Source organism: Lethenteron reissneri, chromosome 11 (assembly GCF_015708825.2).
Source record: "Lethenteron reissneri isolate LAM-NWPU_2019-01 chromosome 11, ASM1570882v1, whole genome shotgun sequence".
Classification (NCBI taxonomy): Eukaryota; Metazoa; Chordata; class Hyperoartia; order Petromyzontiformes; family Petromyzontidae; genus Lethenteron; species Lethenteron reissneri.
In genome coordinates this window covers 6,139,897-6,166,310 of record NC_083789.1, presented here as the reverse complement: position 1 = coordinate 6,166,310, position 26,414 = coordinate 6,139,897, and the positions used below count along the sequence as shown (strand labels likewise).

Here is a 26,414-nt window from a genome sequence, read left to right as displayed (position 1 = left end):
ATACTATCATTGCATGTTTTTTTTCATGTTCACCACAAGTATATGTGGTTAATGCAGACATGATTCCTTGCAAAAGGTTTCAGTTTGGTGTTTTAACATCTTAACACAACTGTTTTGTTGCCAGAAAGGGCAATGTTGATACCTGCAAGGGAGGTCCCATGATAATAGAATTGGCCAAGCATCTTCAATGTAGCAGGACCATCTCGAAAAAAAGAGTCTTGAGGCTCATTGAGGCTATACCGCATATATTATGGACATTGACATTTCTCTTTATGGTTTACCTACGCACGGTGCGAAAGAAGTTCAACATACGTACATACCTGTCCATGCATTGACACAGCTCGGCCAATAGAGGTCGTCATTGCAGCCGAGAGAGAATTACTGCACTCCAAGCCGCGTGCGACGGCGACGACATCGTTCAATCCTCTACCCACCAGGACAGAATACTCCGTGTGAGAGCGCATGCCACAAAACCGTGCGTTCAAACAGCAGCGCGCTAACGTGTGCAAGAAGGACGCAGCCATTTGTGTAAATGCCTTCAACGGCAACAACAACAAAACGCCCAGCAACAGTTCCTGAAGAACTGCATTGTTGGTGGTCACCTCGTCTTGGATCACGATGAAAATAAACGCCGGCAAATGTGACCGATCGACAGCAGCATTGATGCTGCAGTGATTGACAATAATTAGGAGGAGATCGGCCCATCGTTGCCAATTACTGCATCATCATCATCACTGCTGCTGCCAAATGTAAAGATTTTTTTTTATTTTATTTTACCAGGTAAGGCCCACTGATCAATGTAGCTATATTTCAGAAGCGAGCTGGCTATCACAAATGATAGTTCAACGGAGTGGCTTATCACGTGGAAAATGTTTAGCAGCCAAATACTCTAAACGCGTGTCGATTCCAAATGTGGAGGGGAAAAAATCGGAGGACCTGGAGAAAAATCCACGCGACCACGGGGAGAGACGTGCAGGCTCCAAATATACAGCAGCAGGCGTCAGGGTCGGGATAGAACCCACGACCTCCTGTAGACCCGGCGAGGGAGATGACATCTCCTAGCCACCGCGGGGCCCCATCATCAACATTCATTTTGATGCTGATTGAAGACAAGTTGCCCAACAATGCAGTTCTTCAGCAAATGTTGGTTGTCGTTGTTGTTTTTCTCTCTCGATAATGCACAAAAGGCTGTGCGCTTCTTAGGCGTGTGTGTGTCTCGTTTGAGGTCACGTCGTTGCGAATACTGTAGTCATGTAACGGACGCTTCCACTCGTCAATTAATATCGATTATTAAGGCCGTGCGAGAATCTAAGTTGTTATTTAGCGAACACGTAAATCACAAGCCAACGTTTTACATTTGAAAACAAATGGAGTAGACTAAACTGTGCAAACGAGCCAGACACAGACAACGATAAATATTGAACAATCAAACAACGGGATGCTTTATGTAGGGTACGTTCCTCGTGTCATCACGATATCAGAATAACATTTTGTTCGTGTCGGATCATTTTTGCGAGACCCATCACGCCACCTGCAATCATCAGAGCTGCAAAGCGTTCACGCTGAAATCCATTATTTGGTCGTTGCGTGACAAAAAACAATCTTCACTCGGCGACAAGTCCACCCCGACCATGTTACGCCGAGGAAGTTGGCTGAGGCCATCACCTCAAACTCAATTGTGCTTTCATGCCAAGCGAATGCATTCAAAGTTTGAACTCCCCATCATCTCAGAAGGTCCTGACCATCGTGAAGGCCTTGGAGAGACCCATAGCATTACTAATGTGTCACTGTAATCATCATCATCATCATCGTCTATTGTCTATTCACTGCCGGATGAAGGCCAACCCACGCCTTCAACATCACGGACCTGTGATGCCACAATCCATGCGGCTCCTGCACTGTGAAGTGACCTCTGACTCCATCTCGTCGGTGGTCGTGCGTTCCCTCCCCTGGCTGCCACTCCTTCACCAGTCGCGTGCATTGGCCATCGTCAACTGTGGCCACGTGTCGTGCCCGAGACCATTTGCTTTCCCCTAATTAGTCAATATGCTGACATTCATTTGCTTTCTGAGCCAAGTGTTTGTTAGTCTCACTCCCAGCATGCACCTTTCCGTGCTTTCTTGGGTCACTTATTAGCCCCTTCTGCCATCTTTCTTGGTCATTGTCCATGTTTGTGCGTCGTTCATCAGCTGCCAATATCCATGTCAGCTGGGCTGTTGGTGGCTGTGCACGTGGCCGGTAATCCAGTGCTGTGGAGGCAGTGAGGGTTGGCGGATCACCGCACAGATGTCGCGAAACTCCCTTGCCGTGAGCGTCGAGGAGGAGCGGTAGCCTGGCTCGCCAGGATAAGGCGGATCAGCTAATTGTAGACGAGTCTCCAATGCGTTTCCATCTGCATGGGGATCGAGTGTTGTCCCTTCGCACGCATGGGTTTTTTTCTCTTCCAGATGCTCCGGTTTCCTTCCACATGTGCAAACAACTCCTAAATTGGCTGACAAAAATATAAAAAAGCACCTGATCCAGGACTATCCTAAAAATATATAATTGAACTCAGGGTGGCTTTCCTGGATTAATAAGTTATTCTTATAATATGCACCGATTAAAAATGTTACACCTCGTGCACAACTTGGTATGCTGCTCTTAATTTTGAGAAACGCGAATTACTACAATGCAGCAATCGAGTACATAAATCGTGTAGTCATTACCATCATCAGTCAATGTTGTATAACCACAAGGTAAAATGCCCATTTAGTTCCATCACTCAGCATAAAATATTTACGTGATGTTGTTGATGTGTGTGGTCTTGTATTTTGTCCGTGTGTGCTCGTATCAGCAGTCGTTTGACACAGAGGAAGTGCCAAGAGGAGGCAGCAATGAAGGTAAGGAACAGTTGGCTGCTCGTGCGGTGTGTTTGATTCATAAGTAAACGCTTATTAATTGGCCAATAACACCTGCATATATAGAGAACCGCAGAACTTGGGCAGTTCTTGGCGTCGGTTCATCCCACGGCTTGTCTGTGGTTCATCCTCGTGACTCTGAATCGTTCCCTCTCTTCCAGCTGAAATACTCATTATTACTAGGTGCTCGCGAACAGCACTTAACCCAACAGTCAGTGTATGCTACTTTCTTTAGCTTGCACACGCGGGATTGTGCGCGTCTAATCAGATTCGGTGGTGTCGTGTTTATCGTACTTCGCTTCGAATCTGGCAACCCGAGTTCGATTCCCGTGCACGGCCAATATCGGTGGTGAATACCTGAACCGGTCCTGGGCCACCCCAAGGTCGACTCAGCCTTAAACGAGAACCCGTTTATAGACATCAGAATGAGGCAGTCGGTGTGGTGCTGGGCACCAACTCCTTCGTATGCCGTGCCAACCTTCATCGGTACTCACTAACAGCACTTGCCCCTCCAGTCCGTCGAGGCTATAGGGGGGACCTTTGTTTGTGTTGTCTATGTGTGGGAGGCGGTGTGAGTATGAGTGGGAGGGTGTGGATGCTGTAATTTATATTGTTGCATGTTTTCAATTCCTCAAGGCACGCTTGTGATTACAAAATACTTCTTTCAAAGGACAAACAAAAATCACACGAGTTACACTCAAGCTGAGAGTTATGGTTGGGTGAGAGTTGGGCTCAGATTAAGTTTGGGTTGTGGCTAGGGTTTGGTTAGAGTTGGGTTAGGGTTGAGTTAGGGTTGCGGTTATGGATAGAGTTTTGTGAGAGCTGGGCTAGGGTTGAGTTAGGGTTGCGGTTGTGGCTAGGGTTTGGTTAGAGTTGGGTTAGGGTTGAGTTAGGGTTGCGGTTATGGATAGAGTTTTGTGAGAGTTGGGCTAGGGTTGAGTTAGGGTTGCGGTTGTGGCTAGGGTTTGGTTAGAGTTGGGTTAGGGTTGAGTTAGGGTGGCGGTTGTGGTTAGAGTTAAGTTAGGGTTGGGTTGGGGTTGGAGTTGGGACGACAGTTGGGTTAGAGTTGGGCTCGGGATGAAGACGACCACCACCATCATCAGCACAACGACAACGACATAGTGCGGTGACAACGATGATGATGACGACAATGACGTCGATTGTCCACGCTCGTGTGCGCGTACCCCCCCCCCCCACGCAGCGGTGCCATTCCGCGCAGTGTGGGAGCGCAGCTTCTGCCGCGCCATGGAGGTGCTGGTGCCCGTGTCGGCCGAGCGGCCGCGGGACGTGGAGCATCTCTTCAAGCCGCCCTGCGTGCGCCTCCTGCGCTGCGCCGGCTGTTGCGGGGACGAGCGGCTCCAGTGCTTGCCCACGCGTACGCACAACACCACCATGCAGGTGCGTGCCCACACCAACACAACACCACCATGCAGGTGCGTGCCCACGCACACAACACCACCACCACGCAGTGCCCACGCGCACGCACAACACCACCATGCAGGTGCGTGCCCACGCACACAACACCACCACGCAGGTGCTTGCCCACACCAACACAACACCATCATGCAGGTGCGTGCCCACGCACACAACACCACCATGCAGGTGCTTGCCCACTCCAACACACTACCATGCAGGTGCTTGCCCACACCAACACAACACCACCACCACGCAGTACCCACGTGCGCTGCAAGACTGTTGGGACAAGTGCTGTCAATGAGCACTAATAATTATCTATGATTTAATTGATTTATTTTCATTTATTATAATTTTATTTCTATTATTCTTTTGTTACCTACGTGACTTTACCGAAAATCCTAAGAGTATGAATCCTTGCAGTCACGAAAGCTTCAAATCTAGAATTATCTATGAAGGTCGGCATGAAATACGACGGTGTGGGAGCACCACGCCCAGCCGCCTTTGTCTTTCTAGTGGCGACGTAAAGGTACCCGATTAAGACTGAGTCGACCTAGGGGATTCCCAGGACCAGGGTTCACTGCACAGTGCGCTAACCACTACAATATCGATACACACAAGGGTACACACACGGATACACGCAATACCGCTATACTACGGCTGTAATATCCATGCTATAGTAAACCCATGCTGTCATTCCAAGTGGTGATACTGTTGAAGATGCTTTTCTTATTCTTGGTGCTGCTAGTGTTGGTGATGCTGATGATACTGGTGGTGCTGATGTTGCTCGCTGGTTGTGGCTGCTGATGCTGATGGTGCAGATGATGATGACGGTGGTGTTCTCTGATGTTTAGATTCTAAAGGTGAAGCCGCTGCATGGGCAGTATTTGGAAGAGATGACGTTTGTGCAGCACAGTGCGTGTGAGTGCAGGTGAGTACACACACACACGGATACACACACAGGTATACAACAGGTGCCATTCGCCACTAAGTGGTGGTGAAGTCACTGTAGCGCTTGTGCCAGACCACATGTAATTTGAGGCCACGCGAAGTGTGGAAGGCTCATTGGCAGGAAGGTCATGGGACAGACTCCGGTATAATGGGTTGACTGAACAAGGTGACTGGCAGATTCACCATCTGTGCTACCCGCTGTGCCAACTTGCTGCGTTTAGCTGCCCGGCACTCCGCCCGTTGTTGTGAGCGTCGTTTCTTCGCCCTCTGTTGTTGGAGGGCGACTGCCTCCAATTGAAAGGTAGCATCCTCTTACGAGCCTTCTCCGCAGAGGCCGATCGTGACACCGCACGTTTCAAGGCACAATGCCTTAACCCTAATCCAACCCTAGATGACGTTTTGCAAGCGTAGAGAGGGGAAGTGCATAACTGCGGCTGTTAAGATCCGGAGCGACGTATGGAGTGATAGGCCAGGTGGCTTCCACACGGTGTGACGCAGCCGATGAAAAGAAAACGTCGCTCGACCGATACGGAGTGAGACCTCGGCTGCCAAACTCTAGCCACCGTTCCTTCCCTGATCCACCAAAAGGACTGCTTCGTTGGAGTCAAGACCCGGCCACCTGAACACAAAGCGAATTAAGAGAAAACAAGAGGGGAAATTAGGGAGGGAGCGGGTGGGCTCAGGGTGTGTTTCACGGTGTGTGGAGGAGGAGGATGTGGCAGAAGTTGTGTTCGCGGTTATTGCAATGATGTCAGACAAATCGGAGGCAGGTCGCCAAATTCACAGTGCAGGGCACTTTGCCCGGCGTCGCCGATTCACCCCCCCCCCTCATTGAAGTAATGTCAATTAACATTAGTATAATAATAAGAGCAATTATTTATACAGAAAAGCCTCACATTGAGTCCCAAGAATATGTCTATGCTGGTTCCTGCACTGGCATGCTTGGCCACTGTCTACTATTTTTAAGGGGTTTTTGTTTTTGTTTGCGAGTGGAAGAAAACTGGAGTATTTTTGAGAAAACCCATGCATGTAAGGGGACACCACTAACTAAAAATGTGCCACAGTGAGTGTTTTGAATCGATTGGTCACCAATACATAATTCAATTTGCAAAACGGTCAGACATTTCAACCGATCGCTAAACTACCTCACCGCCATCGTTTATTATTCATGCCACGACCTGCCACGCAGTGCATCTCGGAGCAAGATGGGGCATTTGAGAGACTCACTCAGTGAGCAAGTGGCTGGACACCAAACACTGCTCATGTCCAGTGCAGAAGAGACAACACACACACCACACGCGGTGTTCATATGCAGTTAATAAGAGACAACACACACACCACACGATGTTCATATGCAGTGCAGAAGAGACAACACACACACACGATGTTCATATGCAGTGCAGAAGAGACAACACACACACAACACGATGTTCATATGCAGTGCAGAAGAGACAACACACACACAACACGATGTTCATATGCAGTGCAGAAGAGACAACACACACACACACAACACGCGGTGTTCATATGCAGTGCAGAAGAGACAACACACACACACACCACACGAGAACAGGCAACACTGAGAAGCGAAACTGTGCTTTGACAAACCACCTCCGTGACACTGCCGGCATAACGACCTCTACAACCTGTGACCCCCCTCCACCCCCCACAGACAAGTAACGAGCAGAGGAAAATCAGAGAGGTGAGCACTGGGGTCGGGGAAACAAACACAAGCACCACTCGTCGCAGTGTTTGCCGTCGTCGTCGCTGTTTTAATTAGAAAGAGTACACCGTGATGTACTGGGCCCCGCCTTGAGAACGTGGAATTTCCACAACTGGCCTCAGGGCCGACGGTTGCGATGAGACGAGCACCGCCACGTGTTCGCTCGGGGGGGGAGGGTGGTGGGGTTGTACACACACTTTGACTTCGCGATTTAAAAAAAAGTAGTTTTTCAATTCACGGCAGCTTTGGCAGCTAAATAAAACTTCAAATTAGAAGGAATTTGCTTTGCCTGTCTGTGAGCGAGTCTCTGTTTCGCGGAACTTAGTTCAGTAATGTCTTTTTGGCGTACAGAGTCGAATCAGAGCTCAGCCTGACTGGAATGAATCAAGGACCTAAATTCCATCTCTGAGAATTAAAAAAACTATATCAGATTGACCCGTCAAGCGAAGAACATTACTTTCTGTAGCAACATAGTTGGGAAAGTTCTGCCCCCCCCCCTCGCCCCCCCCCTCGCCCCCCCCCCCCCTCCGGTGTAGGTAAGAGGTGACTTGCAGAGATTTTGGAAGTAGTTCTGCGAAAGCCGCTTCCGTTCTCTCACACCGGTCGCACAGCTCAGCGACAGTTCCAAACGGACTCTTCGGGATGAAACCGGCCAAAGTGGACGTGAATCGCGGCGTTCAATTCTTTTCCTCCGTGCAGAGCGCGGGAGCCTGAATCAAGGAAAGAGCGACGAGAGAGGAGGAAGGAACGGCAGCGGAAGGAGGGAGCCAAAACGTGAGTCCGCCCGCATAGGGTCAACGTCGCCACATCCACCTTCACACTCTCGGAGCAGAAGTTGCAAACGCTCGAGAGAACATTTCCAACGCAGAGCCACGACTTTCTTTTCGTCCCGGCATTGTTCATGCTGTGGCTTCTGAATGTGTAAATGGTTGGTTAGGTAGGTAGGTGAAAGGGTACGGAGGTGGTTAGGTAGCTATGGGGTTGGAGAGGTAGTGGGTAGGTGGATAGCAAGTTACTTTGTAGGTATAGGTGCATGGGTAGGTGGGTAGATAGGTAGGTAAGTAGGTGGGTGGATGGGTAGGTAAGTAGATAGTTAGATTGGTAGGTAGGTGGATGGTTAGGTATGTCGTTTGAAAGGTAGGATAGTAGGTAGGTTTGTGAGTCAGTAGGTGGGCAGTTGAGTAGGTGGATTGGTAGATAGGCAGGTAGGCATTTTGGTTTAAAGCAGATGAGAATGTCTAGATTTGAAGCTTTCTGAATGCAGGAATTCATACTCTCAGGTTCTTTCAGTAAAGTCATGTAGATAGGAAAATAAATAATAGTGATCTATTAAAGTCACGTAGATAGGAAAATAAATAATAGTGATCTATTATTTATTTTCCTATCTATGTGACTTTACCGAAAGAACCAAAAGTACAGATGAGAATGGTCAACAGGACAACACTTCTATACTGCAAGACATGCACACATATATCTGTAACGTCATTAGACCCAGCAATAACGGCTTATAAAGTACGGAAACCCTCCCACAGGTTGCCAAATATAAATATAGATGTTATTTCTACGATTAAAAAGGCAATGAGAAACATTTATTTGATAGACACGCTTGGCAATGCACTACTGTGAACATTTGTTTTACATTTAAACTAAAGTCAACGGCGCAAACACGTGGGAATATTTTGTTGACTTTTTCGAATTTTTTTTTCTGCTCCAGCTGTTGTCGTGTGATTTGCCACGCTCATGTGCGGTGTGTGTGGTGTGTGGGGGGGGCCCAGCTAACAGCGGTTGAGCGAACCGCCTGGCAGCGAACTGGGCCCCCCCCCCCGGAATGAGACCCCCGGCATTCTCCCAAGTGTCAATGCGCAGCTGCCTGCTACCAACGGAAGTGCGACTCGCGGTTGCTAAGATACAGGTGCCACTGTTGTCAAAGCAACACGTCGCACAATGACATGTGTTGCGTAGGATTTGAGGTCTCCCCCCACCCCCCCTATGATTTAAAATGAGATGGAGCGGCGTGGCACTGCGGTTTGGCACGCCGCGATACGAACCTGGCGATCTGGGATTGATTCCCGGCCACCATGGCTAACGTGAGCGATATCCGAACAACCGTTCCTGGGCCAACCCCTCTTTCGCCAACCTGCAATGACCATACTTCCCCACGCTGGTCATTGCAGGTTAGCGAACCGGTTCCTGGGCGTGTATCCTTCACCAAGCCGCACTGACTAGTGTTCGGGAAGTATGGTTAAACAAGCCCCATGGCTGACACGGTATTTGGAAGGCGTTCATCCTAGTACAGTTTGTTCTCCCGTAACGCGTGTTTTCACAACGCGAATTGGACATAACCCATGAATGTATTCGGGAACACAGGTTTTTTTATAACGCGGATGCGAATCGGATATGACGCGATTAAGTGAACAGATCTGCGTCACGCAGTTGCCCAGCTGCCTCGGTGTAGCGTCACACAAGGCATTGGGATACTGCTGGATGCTTCTAGATGCTACTACCCACGCGACTCAGTCTTTGTTCAGCCTGCGTACGCATCTCACGTGTTATCGCGGACTGTGCTTTACCCTGTCTTATATACGATTTATTATTTCATTTATTACAACGCGATTTTTCCATAGCGTGGTGTTCTTCCGGAATGCAAATGCCGCGTTGTAGAAGAACAGACTGTATTCGATTGACTAATAACTGTAGAGTTATCAATGCTTTCATTTACAGAGGGTGCTGAAGCCCACTGGGTCAGTTACGTAAGACGTGAGAACTCTCACACTATTATTCGCAGTGGAAATCAGAGTGGCCATAAAATTAGGAAGCAATTTTAACTCCGGGAATTTGTTTGCATCTGGTGCCAGGATCTAAAACGGGTTGCCAACTTGGCGCACCCGACACGAGCTGCCTGATCCGTTCGGCGCAAACCTCGGACCCGCTCGTCTGGGCTCTTTAGTGGAAATTCTCACCGACGTTTCCCTCTGTACTCGATGCCCATGAGCAATAAATCCATCGCTCGCGAGGTCCCATTGCCACTGAGCAGCGGCGCTAAGCCCGTAAGCAGATGAACGGCCGCGATGTCAGCGCTTTAACCGACGCGTCACGTCGGAAAAAGTAACGGGCGCGGGATTGCTCAGAAGCCAGAACAGCCCACGGAAGAAAAAAGAAAATCCATGCGTTACGCGTGGTTATCTCACGCCAAAAGGGTGTCCATCAGCAAACGGGTCACGTTACGTTGCAGGTCGCGCAGGAACAACGTCGCGTGGAGCATGAAGCGTGACGCCGCACGTTGACGTCGCGCGTACCGACGTCGTCGGGAGGGGAGAGGCAGCGGGGGGGGGGGCGCTGCCTTTTAGCGCTGGTTTTTGGGAATCTTTTGGGGCTTTGGGTAACCCTCTGATTGTTTTGGCTGCCTTTCCCTAGAGTTATTCCCAAACAGCAATAGCTGTTTGGGAATAACTCTCCAGCTTGGTTCATATTAGATCATCGTTACCCCCCGCCCCCCCCCTCCCCATTACAGCGTCACAAGAGGGTTAAGAAGGAATGCATTCACGGCGAACACGCCACAAGCACTGTGGATCTGAAAGGGCTCCGCGATCCACCAGAAAAGCTATGACCCGACCATCAAATTACGCCGACGGATTGACCCGGAGTAAAATACTCCAGGGGGGGGGAAGGGGGGGAGCAGTGTTCTTCATTGCCCCCCTGACATGCGGCCCCCAGACAATACACAAATAGTGAGACCCCCCCCCCCCCACCATCATCATCATCGTGCTGCTGTCAAACCCAACAATGGTTGCAAATGGAAGAACTCTGCTCTGGACAAAAGAAGTGCGAGCGCCATCTGTTGGTGAGAAGCTATCTCTTTGTTTTAACGTATGGATTCTTAGTCGGGGATTTTTATTTATTTGACATATAAGCCGTGACGAGGATCGTCGTCTGCCGATGTTGCCGTTCGTTCTGATTTGTCCTGAGATGCACGGCAAAATGTGTTTTTGATCACCCACCCACGCATTGGTCACCTGTGCATAAATGCTCTCCAAAAAAAGTGGGTTCAGATTGCAGAAGTGTTGTTCAGTGCAGCGGTAACAGCAGCGTGCACGTTTTCTTATCTTAGATAGATTTGTCTAGCGCCTTACTCCAAGACGCAATGTAGGTGACAGGAGAAGAGGCGGAAGAGGTTAGGGAGGGGTGGGCGTAGTGATAGGGGTTGGGTTAGTGATGGGGGGTAGTGATTGGGGTAGTGATCGGGGTTGGGGTAGTGATAGGGGTTGGGTTAGTGGTAGGAGTAGTGATAGGGGTGATAGGGGTAGTGATTGGCGTAGTGGTAGGGGTAGTGGTAGGCAGTGCCGGATTATCCTAGTAGCAAAAGTAGCTACATATACTACGGGCCCCGCACTATCAAGGGCCCCGCGCTAAATGCTTTCAAGCTATCAATTCCGGTTAAGTGATTCTGCACTCGCTCTATTACTATAGTACTATACCGCCTTAAACTTTTATGAACGACTGGGTGTTTAGGGTTAGCGATTCGTCGTATTATCTGGCTGTATAGCAAATGAAAAAACACAATTACTTTACTATACCAGTAAAAAATGTGTTTTAATATTTAGATATTTATTTATTTATTTAGGGCCCCTTTATAACATGTGCTACAGGCCCCGCACTAGCTTAATCCGGCACTGGTGGTAGGCGTAGTGGTAGTGATAGGCGTAGTGATAGGGGTAGTGATAGGCATAGTGATAGGGGTTGGGGTAGTGATAGGGGTTGGGGTAGTGGTAGTAGTGATGGGGTAGTGATAAGGGTAGTGATGGGGGTAGTGATAAGGGTAGTGATAGGGGTAGTGATAGGGGTAGTGATGGGGGTAGTGATAGGGGTTGGGGTAGTGGTAGGTGTAGCTCTGGTCGGAGCTGGATGGGCTCGGGGAGAAGAGATGAGGGTTGTTTTAAGGGAGGAACGTGAGCAGGTTAGCGAAGGCGATTTTGCGCTGTAGCGCAAAGAGTCCGGTTCATGAAGTGGCTGAAACCAGTTTATCAGCCGATCTTACGGCCGAATATAGAGGTCACGGCGCAAATAAAATGTACTAGTTGACTGCCAAGCACGTTTTTTGGCCTGTATCCGTCATTCCTCCCACAGTGGCCCAAAGCGTGTTGTCCCTTAAAGGACAACATCCGTTCTTGCACTGCGCTATCCTGTTGTTGTTGTTGTTCCCAAAGGTCAACAGCGCAACGAGAACGGCAACCGCTGGGTGGTATGACCCCACAGGAAAAAAAACGTACACCATACGACCCGCAGCGTGTCGTATGGCAGTCCTGCACACGTACGCGTACGGCCGTTAGTCAATCCACTGCTGGATGAGGTCTTCCGCACGCCAGTGAGCGTTATTCACCGGTTGGTGAAGGCGGGGAGCGTAGGCATTGGAGGATAGTATAGTACAACAACGGATTTTGCCGTGTTCACCTCTGCTGCTCAGCATCACACCGCAAGTCAGCGTGGTCAAAATAAAAACTTGCAATCTGGTTGTTCCTTCTGCCAAATGTTTGCGGAAACCACTATTCCGCCAACGTGACGACTCGGCGCTTATATCCCCAACGACGATGCAGATGTACAATGAGATCACGGTAGAAAGAAGAGCGCCTCATGTCGGCCACCTTGAGACCACTTCGTACACTCTGTTCTCTCCTCTAACGCGGTAGTTGCGTTCCTGAACACCGCGCTATGAGCAAAAAAAAACGCGTTATGAAAAAAAATGGTAAAGCACAGTCCTCGTGAGATGTGTACACAGGCTGAACAAAGATGCGTGGGTAGAGCATCTCGAAGCATCCAGCAGCATCCCTCCTTGTGTGACGCTACGCCGAGGCAGCCGTACAACCGCTTATTCCTACTTTTGCGACGCAGTTCTGTTCACGCAATCGCGTTATATCCAATTCGCATCCGCGTTATATATAGAAAGTGTTCCTTAATACATTCATCGCGTTATGAAAACTCTACGCGTTATAGGACAGCTGACTGTATGTGGATGACCAGAGGCTTTGCCGGGTAATGCAGGCGTGGAAACTGCGAGGTTGTGGCCAGGAGACACCGTGGCTGGATGTCACCACCCCCCCGCTGCCGCCACCACCCATCCCTCGCGTGTGTCCTGGGGTTTCTCCAGATCCTTCAGCCTTCTCTCACATTAGCCCAGAGGCCTGTTCGTGGAATTGGCCAAATATCGAAGTGCAGGACCCTCACTTATATATATGTAAAAGCCTTGAGACTCAGTGAGGCTTTTTTTGGGTAAATATAATTCAGTCATTCGACTGTTTCATCAAGTTCTAAGTTCACTTGTTTCATGTTTAACCAGGTGGGAACTCAAGAGACCAGGATTCGTCTCATTTGCAAGAGCGACCTGGGGTCTGCTAGTTGGGGCAGATGATTGCTACGTATAATCCCAATTGAGTAATTTGCGGGGTAATTTTGACCCTGACGCCTACACACAGTTGCCTACACTTTGCCAATGACGTCAGGAAAGTTTGAACATTCACGATGTACAAACTCAAGGTGTCTTGGCACGACGTGTCTCTCTCTCTCTCTATTCCCGGGAGTGGTGGCACAGTAGTTAGCACACTGCACTATGAACCCCGCGACCTGAGTGAGAGCCAGTCCCGGACCTCCCATAGGTCAACACAGTCTTAAATGAATACTGCACAGTACCTGTTTGCAGTGCTGGGTAAGCATCAGAACTAGCTACACCACCCTCTCGTATGTCGCGCCGGCATTAAAGGGTGCTCACAAACAAGCACTTGCCCCAACAGCCTATGTAGGCTTTACACGGGATCTTTGTCTCTGTATAAGTAAAGGTGCATCCCTGCAATTTCTCGCGCACGCCAATGCTGGCGGAAGGGCGTCCACTAGAGAACCCCTTTTGATATTTTAGCCGATGTTGCCATGAATGGCCAAGACGTCTTGGGAGAAGTGGCGAGCCACCCACACGTTGCCTCACCGCACGCGACCTGCCGATCATCTAAAACCAAAAACTTTTTAAAATTTTATTTTAGCAGGTAAGGCCAACTGAGCGATTGTATATAGCTCCTTTTAAGAAGGTACCTGGCAAAAAAATGATGGATCATCGTGTTGACATTTATAGCAGCCAATTACTCTAAACCCGGATGAAAATCTACACGACCACGTGCGAGAGAGACACGCACACTCCAAATATACAGCAGCAGGCGTCAGAGTTGGGATCGAACCCACGATCTCCCCTGTATACCAGGCGAGGTAGTTAACGTCTGTCCATCAGCAAACTGTGGTGAGCCCATCCGTACTGCTGGGTGACGTCACGCACCTGGGGGGGGGGGGGGTCAGACATTTGTGACGATGTGTGACGAGGGGAGGGGGGTTGGAGAAATGTGACGTCACGTAAAAATGTGCAACTTTAAATAAACATAAACAACACGTTCTACTTAATTAAATAGACTTTTTAATAAATGTTTTCTCCTACGACATCAGAGTGCAGCGCCACATTAAATACGAACTACAATGACAATAGTTTAAAGCGATTTGAAGCATGTTTTATTTTCAAAATGGAAATATGGTTTTTTTGGGGGGGGGGCAGAGCTTTGTCACATTTGAGGGGGGGTCTGACTTTTTGTGTGACGCCGTGTGACAAGGGGGGGGGGGGGGGTTAAAAATCGTCCCAAATCGCGTGACGTCATTTATGGACGGCCCCTTAGGAAGCGTGTCCATTGTCCAGCTGCCGTACCGCAAAAATCTAAATCAAAGCATGCGACATCTGCATTGCAAGTCAACTGTGCCAAACCACCCAGTTTCACAAGAGCACGCCCCAGTGTGTGTGTATATACACACACTGGGGCGTGCGTGTATATACACACACACGTAACATTTTTAGGCGAAAACCTGTCAAATAGGAACGCTGGATATAATCACACAAGGGCGATCTATTTATAGATAGCCCACGACCAAATGATGTGACGCGAGTTCAGCGGTGCGAAGCGTCACACCCGGCACGTGGCACCAACGAGTTTAATTTTTGTCAACGTCACGTGCGGTGGCATTCGTAGATGCTCGCCATCAGCAACTTGCACGTCAATTTTTTTTAATTTAAAGCTTTCGTGACTGCAGGGATTCATATTCTTGGATATTTCGGTAAAGTGACGTAGAAGGGAAACAATCTAAATATATTTATATAATATAAATATTATTGCAACATTATTTTATTATTTGTATCATATATTTATATTTCTTTATTGTTTCTACAAAAAATATTAATATTATTTTATTATTTCCCTTCTACGTGACTTTACCGAAAGAACCAAGAATATTTGCACGTCAATGTCTGTTCAGGCGAAACGGGGGCCAGGGGGGGGGGGGGGTCTTTGTCTTTGCGGTGGCGAGGTGGGGAGCTCACGGCCACAAACAATCAGTGGGCGAACATCTGAACCGGTCGCCGAATGAGTGCGGTGTGTTAACATCAGCGCTGGAAAGACAAAGGCGGCCGGGCGTGGTGCTGGCACGCACGCACACACCCTACCGCCGCGAACCTTCGTAAGGTGCCCATTTCGCTTCACAGCACTCGTCCCGACCACTGTTTCAGGCTAAACCGATGGAATCTTTGTCTCTGCGTTTCTAGAAGCAGCAGCAGTAGCAGCAGCAGCAGCACGTGCCCCCCGTGCGTCGGGCGCAGGCGCAGCCTCTTCTCGCAGGACCCGCGCACGTGCGCGTGCACGTGCCTGCTGCCCGCGGCGCGCTGCCTGCAACGCGGCCGGCTCCTCAACACGAGCAGCTGCAGGCGAGTTGGCGGAGAGGGCTTCTCCTCCTACCCCCTCCTCCTCCCCATCCCCCCTCCTCCTACCCCCTCCTCCTCCCTCCCCCTCCTCCTATCCCCCTCCTCCTCCCCATTCCCCCTCCTCCTATCCCCCTCCTCTTCTCTTCCTTCCCACCCTCCTCCTCCCCCTGCCCCCTCCTCCTCCTCCCCATCCCCCCTCCTCCTCCCTCCTACCCCATCTCCTCTCCCCCCCAGCCCACCCCCCGCCAGGCTCTCTGGGATCCTCACCTCCGCCACCCACCCACGCACACCACAAATTCAAAGTGTACCCCAAAAAATAAAACTTGCAAGTGGCCCCTGGGTGACTCGGAGGAGGCTCAGAGACGATGGAGCCGGCATAACTGCTGAGAGTCGCGCAGTTGATAGACACCCTGTGGTGTACGCGTGGTTGATTTTGACCCCTGCTGCGAGGACATTACAATTGGGCTGTCAGTTGAATTTTATTTTCATCCCCTCCCGCCTTCCTCGTAGCTCGGTTGCCTGGGCCTCCTTTAGCCCCATGGGTTCCCGGGTGCAGTTGCACAGCCTGCATCCTCTAGAGCAGCGGTTCTTCACATTTACTGCAGACTCAGAAAGGGCATCTCGCACCCCCAGGTTAAACACATTCCTGCGGAGGGAGCTGGTAGGAACGTTGGGTTGCTCGGTCAATGGCCAGGGTCAACGGCGGCGTGGTGTATTCCGCAAATATGGCCGACTGTGAGGGCGGGCACAAGCCGGCGTGAGTAGGTTAAACGTTGAGTTTTATAAGAGCACCACGGGGTGACCAGCCCCTCCCCACCCAGCCCCACCCCTCCCACCTCCCACCCAGCCCCTCCCCACCCTCCCCTCCCCACCCAGCCCCTCCCCACCCTCCCCACCCAGCCCCTCCCCACCCTCCCCTCCCCACCCAGCCCCTCCCCACCCTCCCCACCCAGCCCCTCCCCACCCTCCCCTCCCCACCCAGCCCCTCCCCACCCTCCCCACCCAGCCCCTCCCCACCCTCCCCTCTCCACCCAGCCCCACCCCTCCCATTTTTGGATGCGCGACGGACGGACACAATAATCCCCTGTGGGCTGGTGAAACCAGGAGGTTCCTCCCAGTAGAACCACTGCTCTAGAGCCGCAGCACTGCAGGCACCTGTGAATAGACTGGGTTCTCAGTTGAATGGAGTGAGTTGGAAATTTTACAAATTTCTTTTTTTTTGCCATGGGGGCATAATTAAACAGGCGTGCACCTCGTGTGAAGAAGGATGCCTACTATTGCATTGACTTTAGAGGTAGAAGTTCTACCATGCTGTCATCTTCTGAGAACATTCTCTGACACATGCCGATGACACACTGGTCACTGCAGGGTTCCGAATAGAATTGGCTTCTGAATGATGCGAAGAGGGCAATTGAACCTTATAATGGCACCCCGGCTCTCGCACCATGTCCGTGATGCAGTCACTTATAGTCTGTCGATGGTCGGCGATGCGGCAATCGACTCATCTCGACGAGCTGTACACGATGCACTATTCAAAGTTGAATTTTTCGATAACGGATTTTTTTATGCTGTTTGGCGTTTCGACATCGTGGAGTAGCACTGATGTCGGATTCATTGGCACCCCAGTCGCGAAGTGAAGTACACCCCTGGAAAAAATTGCGTCCCAAAATAAAATATTTAATTGCCTCGCTCATTTTGTATTATTTGGTACCCCCGGGGTACCGCTATCAGGATCAATTAGAAAACCCCCTTTAGCTTGGCCACGCCCACCTTGTTGGTGATTGGACAAGGCTAGTGTGGTGGGTGTGACCACAATGTATTTTCTACAATGACCCTCTTCGATCACGAACAGAAGTGGTCCTTAACCTTTACAGCAGCCTTGCACCCCTTTGGTTTTTCAATCGTTAAAACGTGTATAATGTCAATAGATGCATAGGTTTGATGAAACAAAGTAGTTGTAACTTACGTGCAACCCCAGGAGTTTGCGTGCACCCCAGGTTAAGAACCACTGACGTACAACAATTAGGATAACGATATATAGCCAAAACTAAACTTTTATTTCACCAGTTAAAGTCCACCGAACCGCGGGCTCTGTTCAGCGCAGCGAAGTGGCTTATCATGTGGGCATTTAGAGCAGTCAAATAATCTCGACGCGTGTTTTTTTTTACGTGAAGGGAAAATCCCGAAGACCGCGGGAAGAACATGCATACTCAACATTTACAGCCGTCAGGATAGAGGTTGAACCAAAGTCATCTAGCATCCCAGGCAAAGGCGATAACATCTCGCCACCGTTAATGATGTCACGGGGGCAACTGCATCGTTCTTCGCGGTTGTGCTGTTTTGCCCTGAAGTGTTCAACCCGAAAAGGAATCGGTGCTATACCATGGGCTATAAACAATACTATTTACTCCAGCTCTCGATCAACGCACCGGTGGATGAAGGCCTCCATATGCTGTTGGCCATGGGGGTTCTTTGACCATATTTCACCGCGCCGGTCAGTGCAGGTTGGTGAAGAGGGACACGGGGGTAAGGGCCGGTGCTGATATCACTTGCCACTGATGTTAGCCGTGGTGGCTAACATCAGTGGGTTTATAGTGCAGCGTGCCAACCGCTGTGCCACCACTCCTCCCAAGTACATAATGGAATGCAATGCAAATTCAGTATCCAGAGTGGAGCGATGCCATTTACGGGGGTGCAATTTCAAATATTTGGGAATTAATTTTTAATTTTCAGCTTTTTAGATACAGTATGTTAAAACAAAAACACAGACAAATTAAAATATGGTTATGTCAAATGAATACATTGTATCGTGTCAGTTTTTTACAGCTGCAAATGGGTACTAACGTGTCATTTCCTGGGTGTGTTTGTGTGCACGTGCGTGTGTGTGTTTGTGCTTCGTGATGAATCACAGGTGCGAGAGGCCCAGATGATCATTCCCTCCATCTGCGCCTCACTCTCTCTCTCCACCACATTTTATAAATATATTTAAGCTGCCAGAGAGAGAGAAGGAGAGAGTGGAAGAGTGCCCCAGAAGGCATATTTATTGCAAGGGCAAAAATAACTTTGATACGATCAGACTGGATCATCAGGCACCTCCTGAGCCCTGAGAAGAGTTGTGAAATCTCACTACTCTGCAATTGAAGATATTGAGCTTCTGGGGCAAAGGGACAAGAGGGCCTGGATGGTACACGGGACTGCTATGACCCATGGGACCTGGATGAGAATTGGGGTATGGATGAGCATTGGGGGCTAAAAATGACCCATGGAGCCTGAGAATGTTCACCTGAATAACAATCAAGGCATGAGAGCCACGGGGCCTGAATGAGAATTGAATCCGGAGAATTGGGGCCCCGATGCGGCCTGATTAACAATGGCATCTGAACAATGAGGCATGGATGAAAATTGGAGCTTGTAATAAGCCATGAAGAACCCCCCCCCCACCCGCCCCTAACAATGGCATCTGGATGAACAATGGCGTCAGGATCAAAATTGTCATCTGGACGAACAATGGGGTTTGGATGACAATCGGCATCTGGATGAACAATGAATAACTGGATAAACGAAGTCCAGAGAGGACAGCATGTGAGATGCGGTGTGGAGCACCCGGCCCATGCCATCCATTGAGTGAAAGATCACAATATGGACTTCGAGACTTTCAGAGGGGTCTGAGGGTCTGCACAAGCATGTATGTGGCTGAACATTGATTATGGGACTTTGCAAACGATGGACGAATGGAAGGCTGCGGTTTTTTTTTTTATATCTGACATGCGTCCTGTCCTTCTCGACTGGAACACGGAGTTCCGGGAGGGCTTTGTAACAGCTGGGTGTGGGGTCACGGAAGGACACCGGGACTCATGTTGTCCTCTCCGATTATCCCACTTATGCCTGTTATGATTCCTTTACCCCTCACACCACATCGGCATCCCACTTCCCTCCATGATTAAAAAAATATATACATTCAGGAGCTTACGATGTGCAGCTTTATTTAAAATTTACGTCACCAAAATAATTATTTTCAACCTTAAAAAAAAGAAATGATGATTGTTATTCCACAGAATTATTCCACTCCCACACATCTCCCAGCACGTCCACCCACACACTTCCTACACAGCAGCATTGTAAATAATCACGAATAAAGAAAAACGTGTCTCCTGAAACGTGAACCCTTGCGTCTTGTTAAATGGTGCCTATGTGGGTTAATCACCGTGACTGCCATCATCATCAACACCGTTAGTTATCAACCTCCTCCATTGTCATCTTCATCACCACCATCATCACCACAAAACACATTCATCATCATTGTAGTCACCCACTACTGCCATCATAACAATCATCATCAGCATGATCATCACCACCAGCGTCATTGAACGTTATCATAAGCAGCAGTAAGCAGTAACAGCAGCAGAACCATCAGCCTTCTGTACTTTCAATAACTGAATATTGTTATCATTATCATCATCATCATCATATCCAAATTTATTACGAGATTAATGTTCCAATCACCGTTTTCAATATTGCTCCCTGCCACGCACTCTCCTACCTCCCTCTCCCCTCTCATTTCACTCCTGTGTTCAACACTCATTATCTTACCTCCCCCGTTCTCATATCGCCCATCTCTTCTGTCAAAGCCCCCAAGTTGACCTTTGCTCAGTGGGAGGTCGCTCATTCTCCTTTGCTGGCCCCACGGTCTGGCATCCCCCTTCACCAGCCATCTGTGATGTCGACTCCCCTGTCCTTGTTCAATTCCAAGCTCAATGTCTATTTATTCTGGCCATGTCTGCCTATATCAGAGGCCGGCGACCAAAATAAGAGCCATTTTTTTGGAATTAGGTAAAAAAAACTCAAAATGTCAAGAGCCGAAATCCCACGTGGTGAATACGAGATGGTGGTCCTGAATAGACAACGTCACGAAGCAGTCTTTAAAGAGCCGCATGCGGCTCCAGAGTCGCAGGTTGACAACCCCTGGCCTCTATAAAAAAAAAAAACCTCCCAGTTTCTCCGCAGCGTCTTGAGACGTGGTCGCATTTAGACGCCATACATCTCGATGTGCAGCCCCTTTTTCAATCAACTGCTGGATGAGGGTCTTCCTGCGCCATGCCGGTCGTGGGGCTTTGTCTGATCAGTGCGAGTTATCTTCTTGGTTCTTTCGGTAAAGTCACGTAGAAGGAAAGTAACAAAATAATAAAAATAAAACATAATAAAATATTATATTATTTTATTATGTTTTATTTTTATTATTTTGTTACTTTCCTTCTACGTGACTTTACCGAAAGAACCAAGAAGATGAATCCCTGCAGTCACGAAAGCTTTAAATCGAAATTCAGTGCGAGTTAATAAAGGTGGACTTATCCACAAATATGGTTGTCGCCTGATGATGCTAGTTGCAACTACTGGGGAAACGCAGTACTCAGATTGTAAATGTTGTGGCTTGGCTCTCGAACACACCGGTGTGCTGTACTCGTAACAAATTGGCATGCTCTGTTTACGTGACAACCCTTACTAATTGCCTGTGTCGGGTGGTGGCGGGTTTAACGATACATTTACATATTTACGCAATCTATCCCAAAAAAAACCTCCATTATGAACCATATCGGTCGCGAAAGCCTTACTCCGTGTTAAAGGTGGGGATCATAGACGTGGCCGCCTACAAGTATAGCACAGTAATATCCCGGTTTACGTTGGGGATGCATTCCTGAAAGGTGCGACGAATCTCTACACGACGTACATCAAAGAAACGTACAGGGTAGGTGGTGGAAGCCTGGGTTGAGGCGACGCAAATCAAGTCGTGGTAATCATAGAGTGACGACGTATTTGCAATAACTGTAGAACGATTGGCTTTTCTGTAACTGCCCTCTGCTTCCCACCACGTAGCCGCTCAGCTGCCTACAGCGCCTGCTTGTGCACGGCTTGGTCGCCCGTGTAAGCACTTTCCAGGCTTAACTTTTGAGATCAAGTGCACACCGAGTGATTTGGTCATCGACGAAGAAATGTATGAACCGAGTTACCAAGCAAATAAATGCATTCATAAAAATGTTTTCCATGCAGCATAAACCAAAACAAATCAACGCACAGGTAGTCCTCGTTTAACGCGATAGATGGGTTCCTGAAAAGTGCAGAGTTAGGCGAAAACAATTTCCCCATAAATAACATAAAGATACATTTTGGCGAGATACGATGCACGCACACGCAAGCGAGGTGTTGGGAAAATCAACCGAGGGTACGCCGCCGCGCCACTGTATCATTCCGCTCAGCCACGCAGCTTAAAAAAGTAGTTCATCATGGACCGCTCAAAAACCGCGTTATAACGGTGCGCGTTCCACGTTGTGCGAAAAGTGTTCCCGAATGGAAGAACCGCGTTATAACGAAAACGCGTTGTGTGAACACCACGTGTTTAAGCGATCACTTATCGTATACGATGCATGCGTTGTACAGGAGAACTTCATCAAATGCGCAGCGCTATTGAGGACCATTATTGTGGATTCTATTATTCGCGATTTTACTCTTCATTCGTGGGGTAAAAAAAAAGTGCAGATAATATCCAGTTATCGGAATCTTTATTTATCCTGGAGAAATCCGATGAGCTATGAAGCTTTTTCTTCACAGATTTCCAGTAGGGGCGGGTCAGCATAGGGTGGCGTTCCGCAAAGACTTATGGAAAAAGTCTAGGATATTCACGAATAATAGAAAGAATAGAACCCGCAGATGAGTGCTTCTCTGTAGTATGTTAATGATATGTATTTTTAAATCAATACAGTAAATCTTTAGAAATTCTTTAACAAATTAGTTAAGTGTAATATCACTTTATTTATATATTGAATAGACCAATTCTTCAACAAGGTCTTATGCTTAAAATACATTACCAATTAAAATAGCTGAACTTGAAATATTTATTTATTAACATTTCATTATACATGTTACGCGTGGTTATTACGTCTGAAATTGAAAATTCCTTTGTCTCTTTGTGAAAACACAGCCTTTGGTCGCAGCAACAAGCCACTGTCCGTAGCCACTCCAACAACCTCTGTCAGCCCTTACCCTTCTCCCCCCCCCCATTCCTCCCGTGGGGCGGGGCTAACTCCTCGTGCGCATGCGCACATACACGAGAGACAAGAGACCCCCCCCCTGCACCATCCCCCACACCCCCCGCGGCCCCTCCTCTATCACTCATGCTAAATATGGACCCCGCTGCTACGGATCCCACGTGACTGTGCTAGCGGGCGCGGGGGGAGACGGGGTCCGTATTTGGCATGGCCCGTGCGTGTGGAGCCGCGTGACTGGGGCGTGTGTGTTCGCGAGTGTGTGTTGCTGGTCCGCCTGCATGTGTGTGTGTGAATCTGTGGCAGTGTGCTAAAACCACTATTACGTCTAATTCTGTCCGGTTTAAAAAGGTTAAAACATTGCGCACGGGGAAGTTAAAATGTTTATATAAAAGACAGGGGACGTGGGGAGAGCGACGCAGACACTATTGAAAGGTGAGTGCACACACACACACACGTGTCCAACTGTGACCACACATTAGTAACAATACGGTGATCTGTGTAATGCTACACAATTGTGCTCAGCGATGTAAATATGCCATTACACATAGTAATTGTGTATAACAAACGCACGTGGTTTTATAATGTATATATTCGCTACGGTAGTTCACCGTTCCACAATGCGTGTATTAAATACATATTGTAAATATGTGTCATTTATACCATAGAGTTCCTATGTTATAGGGTACAGTAATGATTAAGCTAAGATTGTATCGTGATTTGATTGGTGACAAGCCGTGCACCACAAACTAGTTGTTCTAGGACGCAGGGATAACGTGGGTTACCAGCACAGCTAAATCCAACGTTGTACGGTGCTTCTGTGTTCCCCGTCTTTCCCGGTGTGGGTGGTTGGGAGGGAGACCATCCATCCAGCAGTGGAGTGGGAAAACTCCTGATAATTGTTTTTTTACCCTTTTAGTCCGGCAACAAAACTGACGCCTTTTTTACAAGGAGTCATATTTGCATTGACCACAATACCTGCGGTTGGAATGCAAAAAAAAACCAACTCTGATAATGTATGCACTGTCCTTGAAATTGATTGGTCCACACCCGAGACAGCTTTCCTTAGAGCCTAGTCTCACATGGTGTTGGACCAGATGACGCCAAAAGGCGCACAACTCAAAGACAATGCACCATCAGAGTATGAGAGCTCGTGGTAAGCATTTACACCACTGGAACCTTATTTGCCAGTAGCAAAATATGATAATTGTTTTTTTACCCTTTTATCTGGCAACAAAACTGACGCCTTTTTTTACAAGGAGTCATGTTTGCATTGACCACAATACCTGTGGTCGGAATGCAAACAAAAAACACAACTCTGATAATGTATGCACTGTCCTTGAAAATGATTGGTCCACACTCGAGACAGCTTTCCTTAGAGCCTAGTCTCACATGGTGTTGGATCAGATGACGCCAAAAGGCGCACAACTCAAGGACAATTCACCATCAGAGTATGAGAGCTCGGGGTAAGCATTTACAGGAGGTTCCAATGGTGAGAGAACTCCTGTTGAGTCTAGTTGGCAAGATAGAGAGACCCAGGGTTAACTGACCATAGTAACTCTACAATGTAAAATCCACATGATCATTCGTTGTGGTGTTAAATCATCTTGACTTAAAGCTTTCGTGACTGCAGGAATTCATATTGTTTGAGTCTTTCGGTAAAGTCACTCAAATAGGGTCAAATAAAATAACACAAAAACTACGCAGGAAACGACCGCTTGTGTTGCGATCGAAACGTCGTAGTTTTTTTGTTATTTTTTCGTTATTTTCTTTGAACCAATCTACGTGACTTTACCGAAAGACCCAAATAATATTCACGTCGTTCTCTATCTACTGCAGACATGCACATGTCTACACACAGCATTATTGTTCTTATTAACACATCGTCATAATCGGCCGTGGTCAATCCACTGCTGGATGATGATTCTCCAAGTTGCTGCTGTTGCCGTCTGTAACTTAACTCACAATCAGGCTGGTCCAGATGTCTTGTGACACCTCCCCCCACCCCAAAATTAATTGACCCCGCATTTTTTCCCACCTTTGCATATTCATTCCTGTTTTAAATAAACCTCTAACAAAAATAGTTACGTTTTTAGACAATTAAATGGGTTACACGAGGCGTATTTTCATGGCTTCAATCCATCTCCGTAGAGAGACGTTACGTTATTAACCTTTGACCCATCGGCCATCGTCTGCCCTCTCTTGGCGGGCCATGGCCAAGCCCAACTTGCCCAAGGCCACTTTTCTGAACAGAATGTGGTACGCAATTAACCCGTGCATCTTCTCCAGTCCGCTACTCAATTTAATTAAAAGCACGCCCGCTTCTGCCATGCTCCTTTTTCTTCACTCGATGACCCCATTTCTCTGATGCGTGTCGTGGCAGGTAGTGGGCAATGATTTGCACGTGATTATCATACATGTGCATAATCACACGTGTCAAACATGCTCCATTGCGTAGAACATATAACATATTACTCCACTTGCACCTCCGATTAGCACGGTTGGCTACGTACGGTGCGAAAGAAGTTCAACACACGTGTAAAATAAGCGTACTGTATCTCCTTCACGTACTCTTCTCCTCTCTCCACATAAAACACAAAAGTATTACACAAACCATCAGCGGCACGGCCTTCTGTGAGTTCGGCAGCATTGATTCAAGACACGCAAACTCCCATTTCGACACGCGATGTGTCATCAGCAGTCCGGCTTTCCTTAAACTGCCAAGCATATGGCAAGGACCCCTCCTCCCCTTAAGATATGGGGTCCCAGTTCGAGGCAAAATGATATACATAAAATCAATTAAATAATTTGCTTCGTTGTGGAGAATATAAATATCACTGTAATGGGAATGTATAATATGATGTATATTGTGTGTGTGTGTTAATCGTGTTTTTTTGCTGTGTGGTAGTGATGCTCTGTGTGGTGTAGAGGAGTAGTTATTTGTGATGCTATCAGTCTGGGTGATGTGCAGTCTCTTTTTGGGGGCGGAGGAGGCAGGTGATGGCATTCGCAGCAGGGTCAATGTGAACCAGACGCTTAGAGAGGCGTTATTGGCTCCTAGTGTGTGTGTCGTTCGGGCTTGCATTTTCCTCATCCCACACTCACAAATGTGACGTACAATTGAACAAAAATAACCTCACGGCGCAAGGTCTTCGCTGAAATCTAATCTCAGAGCAAGGTTGGCTGTGGGTAGAAGGTTTCAGTTTGTGCGTGTGGGTGTTTTTTTTTCTGGTTGTTTAAAGTAGGGTTTTTTTGGGCATCACTGGTAATTGCAATAATATAGAAAGGTAACAATATTTTTCTGCACGTACATAAAAAAAATTTTGGCAACAAAAACGTAAAAAAATGTGTTACCACCAATGTACAACGAAGTTACTTGGCGCGTGTCATTACGAATATTACACTGGAAACGGATTATTGGTTCCTGACTTCGGCAGCAACAAGTAATCGATTCTGAATGTGGTTCGCAGTTTACCAGTTTACCAGTTTACCGTTTTGACCAACCCTAGTTTCTCTCTGTCCACAGCGCGGTTGTCACCGTGACGATGGAGTCGGCCAGGCTGGAGGAGCGCCGGCACCGGGAGAGCAACGATGGCTCGTACCGGGATGACGAGGCGCAC

General features: G+C 48.3%; 1 protein-coding gene and 1 long non-coding RNA gene across 5 annotated transcripts in view; one reads left to right on the top strand and one right to left on the bottom strand.

The window, feature by feature from the left end:
• The window catches only part of LOC133341343 (vascular endothelial growth factor A-like), a 24,672-nt gene extending 4,039 nt beyond the window's left edge, over positions 1–20,633 (top strand). For 2 of the 4 annotated variants that reach the window (XM_061549887.1, XM_061549888.1), the window contains exons 3-9: positions 2,834–2,879; positions 4,099–4,295; positions 5,165–5,241; positions 6,934–6,963; positions 7,684–7,758; positions 15,602–15,760; positions 18,669–20,633. In XM_061549887.1, coding sequence (XP_061405871.1) covers positions 2,834–2,879; positions 4,099–4,295; positions 5,165–5,241; positions 6,934–6,963; positions 7,684–7,758; positions 15,602–15,760; positions 18,669–18,687 — 603 coding nt within the window. In that variant the 3' untranslated portion in view covers positions 18,688–20,633. Of the gene's footprint in view, positions 1–2,833; positions 2,880–4,098; positions 4,296–5,164; positions 5,242–6,933; positions 6,964–7,683; positions 7,759–10,495; positions 11,055–15,601; positions 15,761–18,668 lie in introns of those variants that run through there. The other 2 variants (XM_061549889.1, XM_061549890.1) reach the window with 2 other exon arrangements.
• On the bottom strand, positions 7,528–26,414 carry LOC133341344 (uncharacterized). The gene is made up of 3 exons (XR_009755031.1): positions 26,286–26,414; positions 14,222–14,296; positions 7,528–7,694 (listed from the first exon to the last, which is right to left on the bottom strand). It is a non-coding gene; the product is annotated as an uncharacterized LOC133341344 (long non-coding RNA).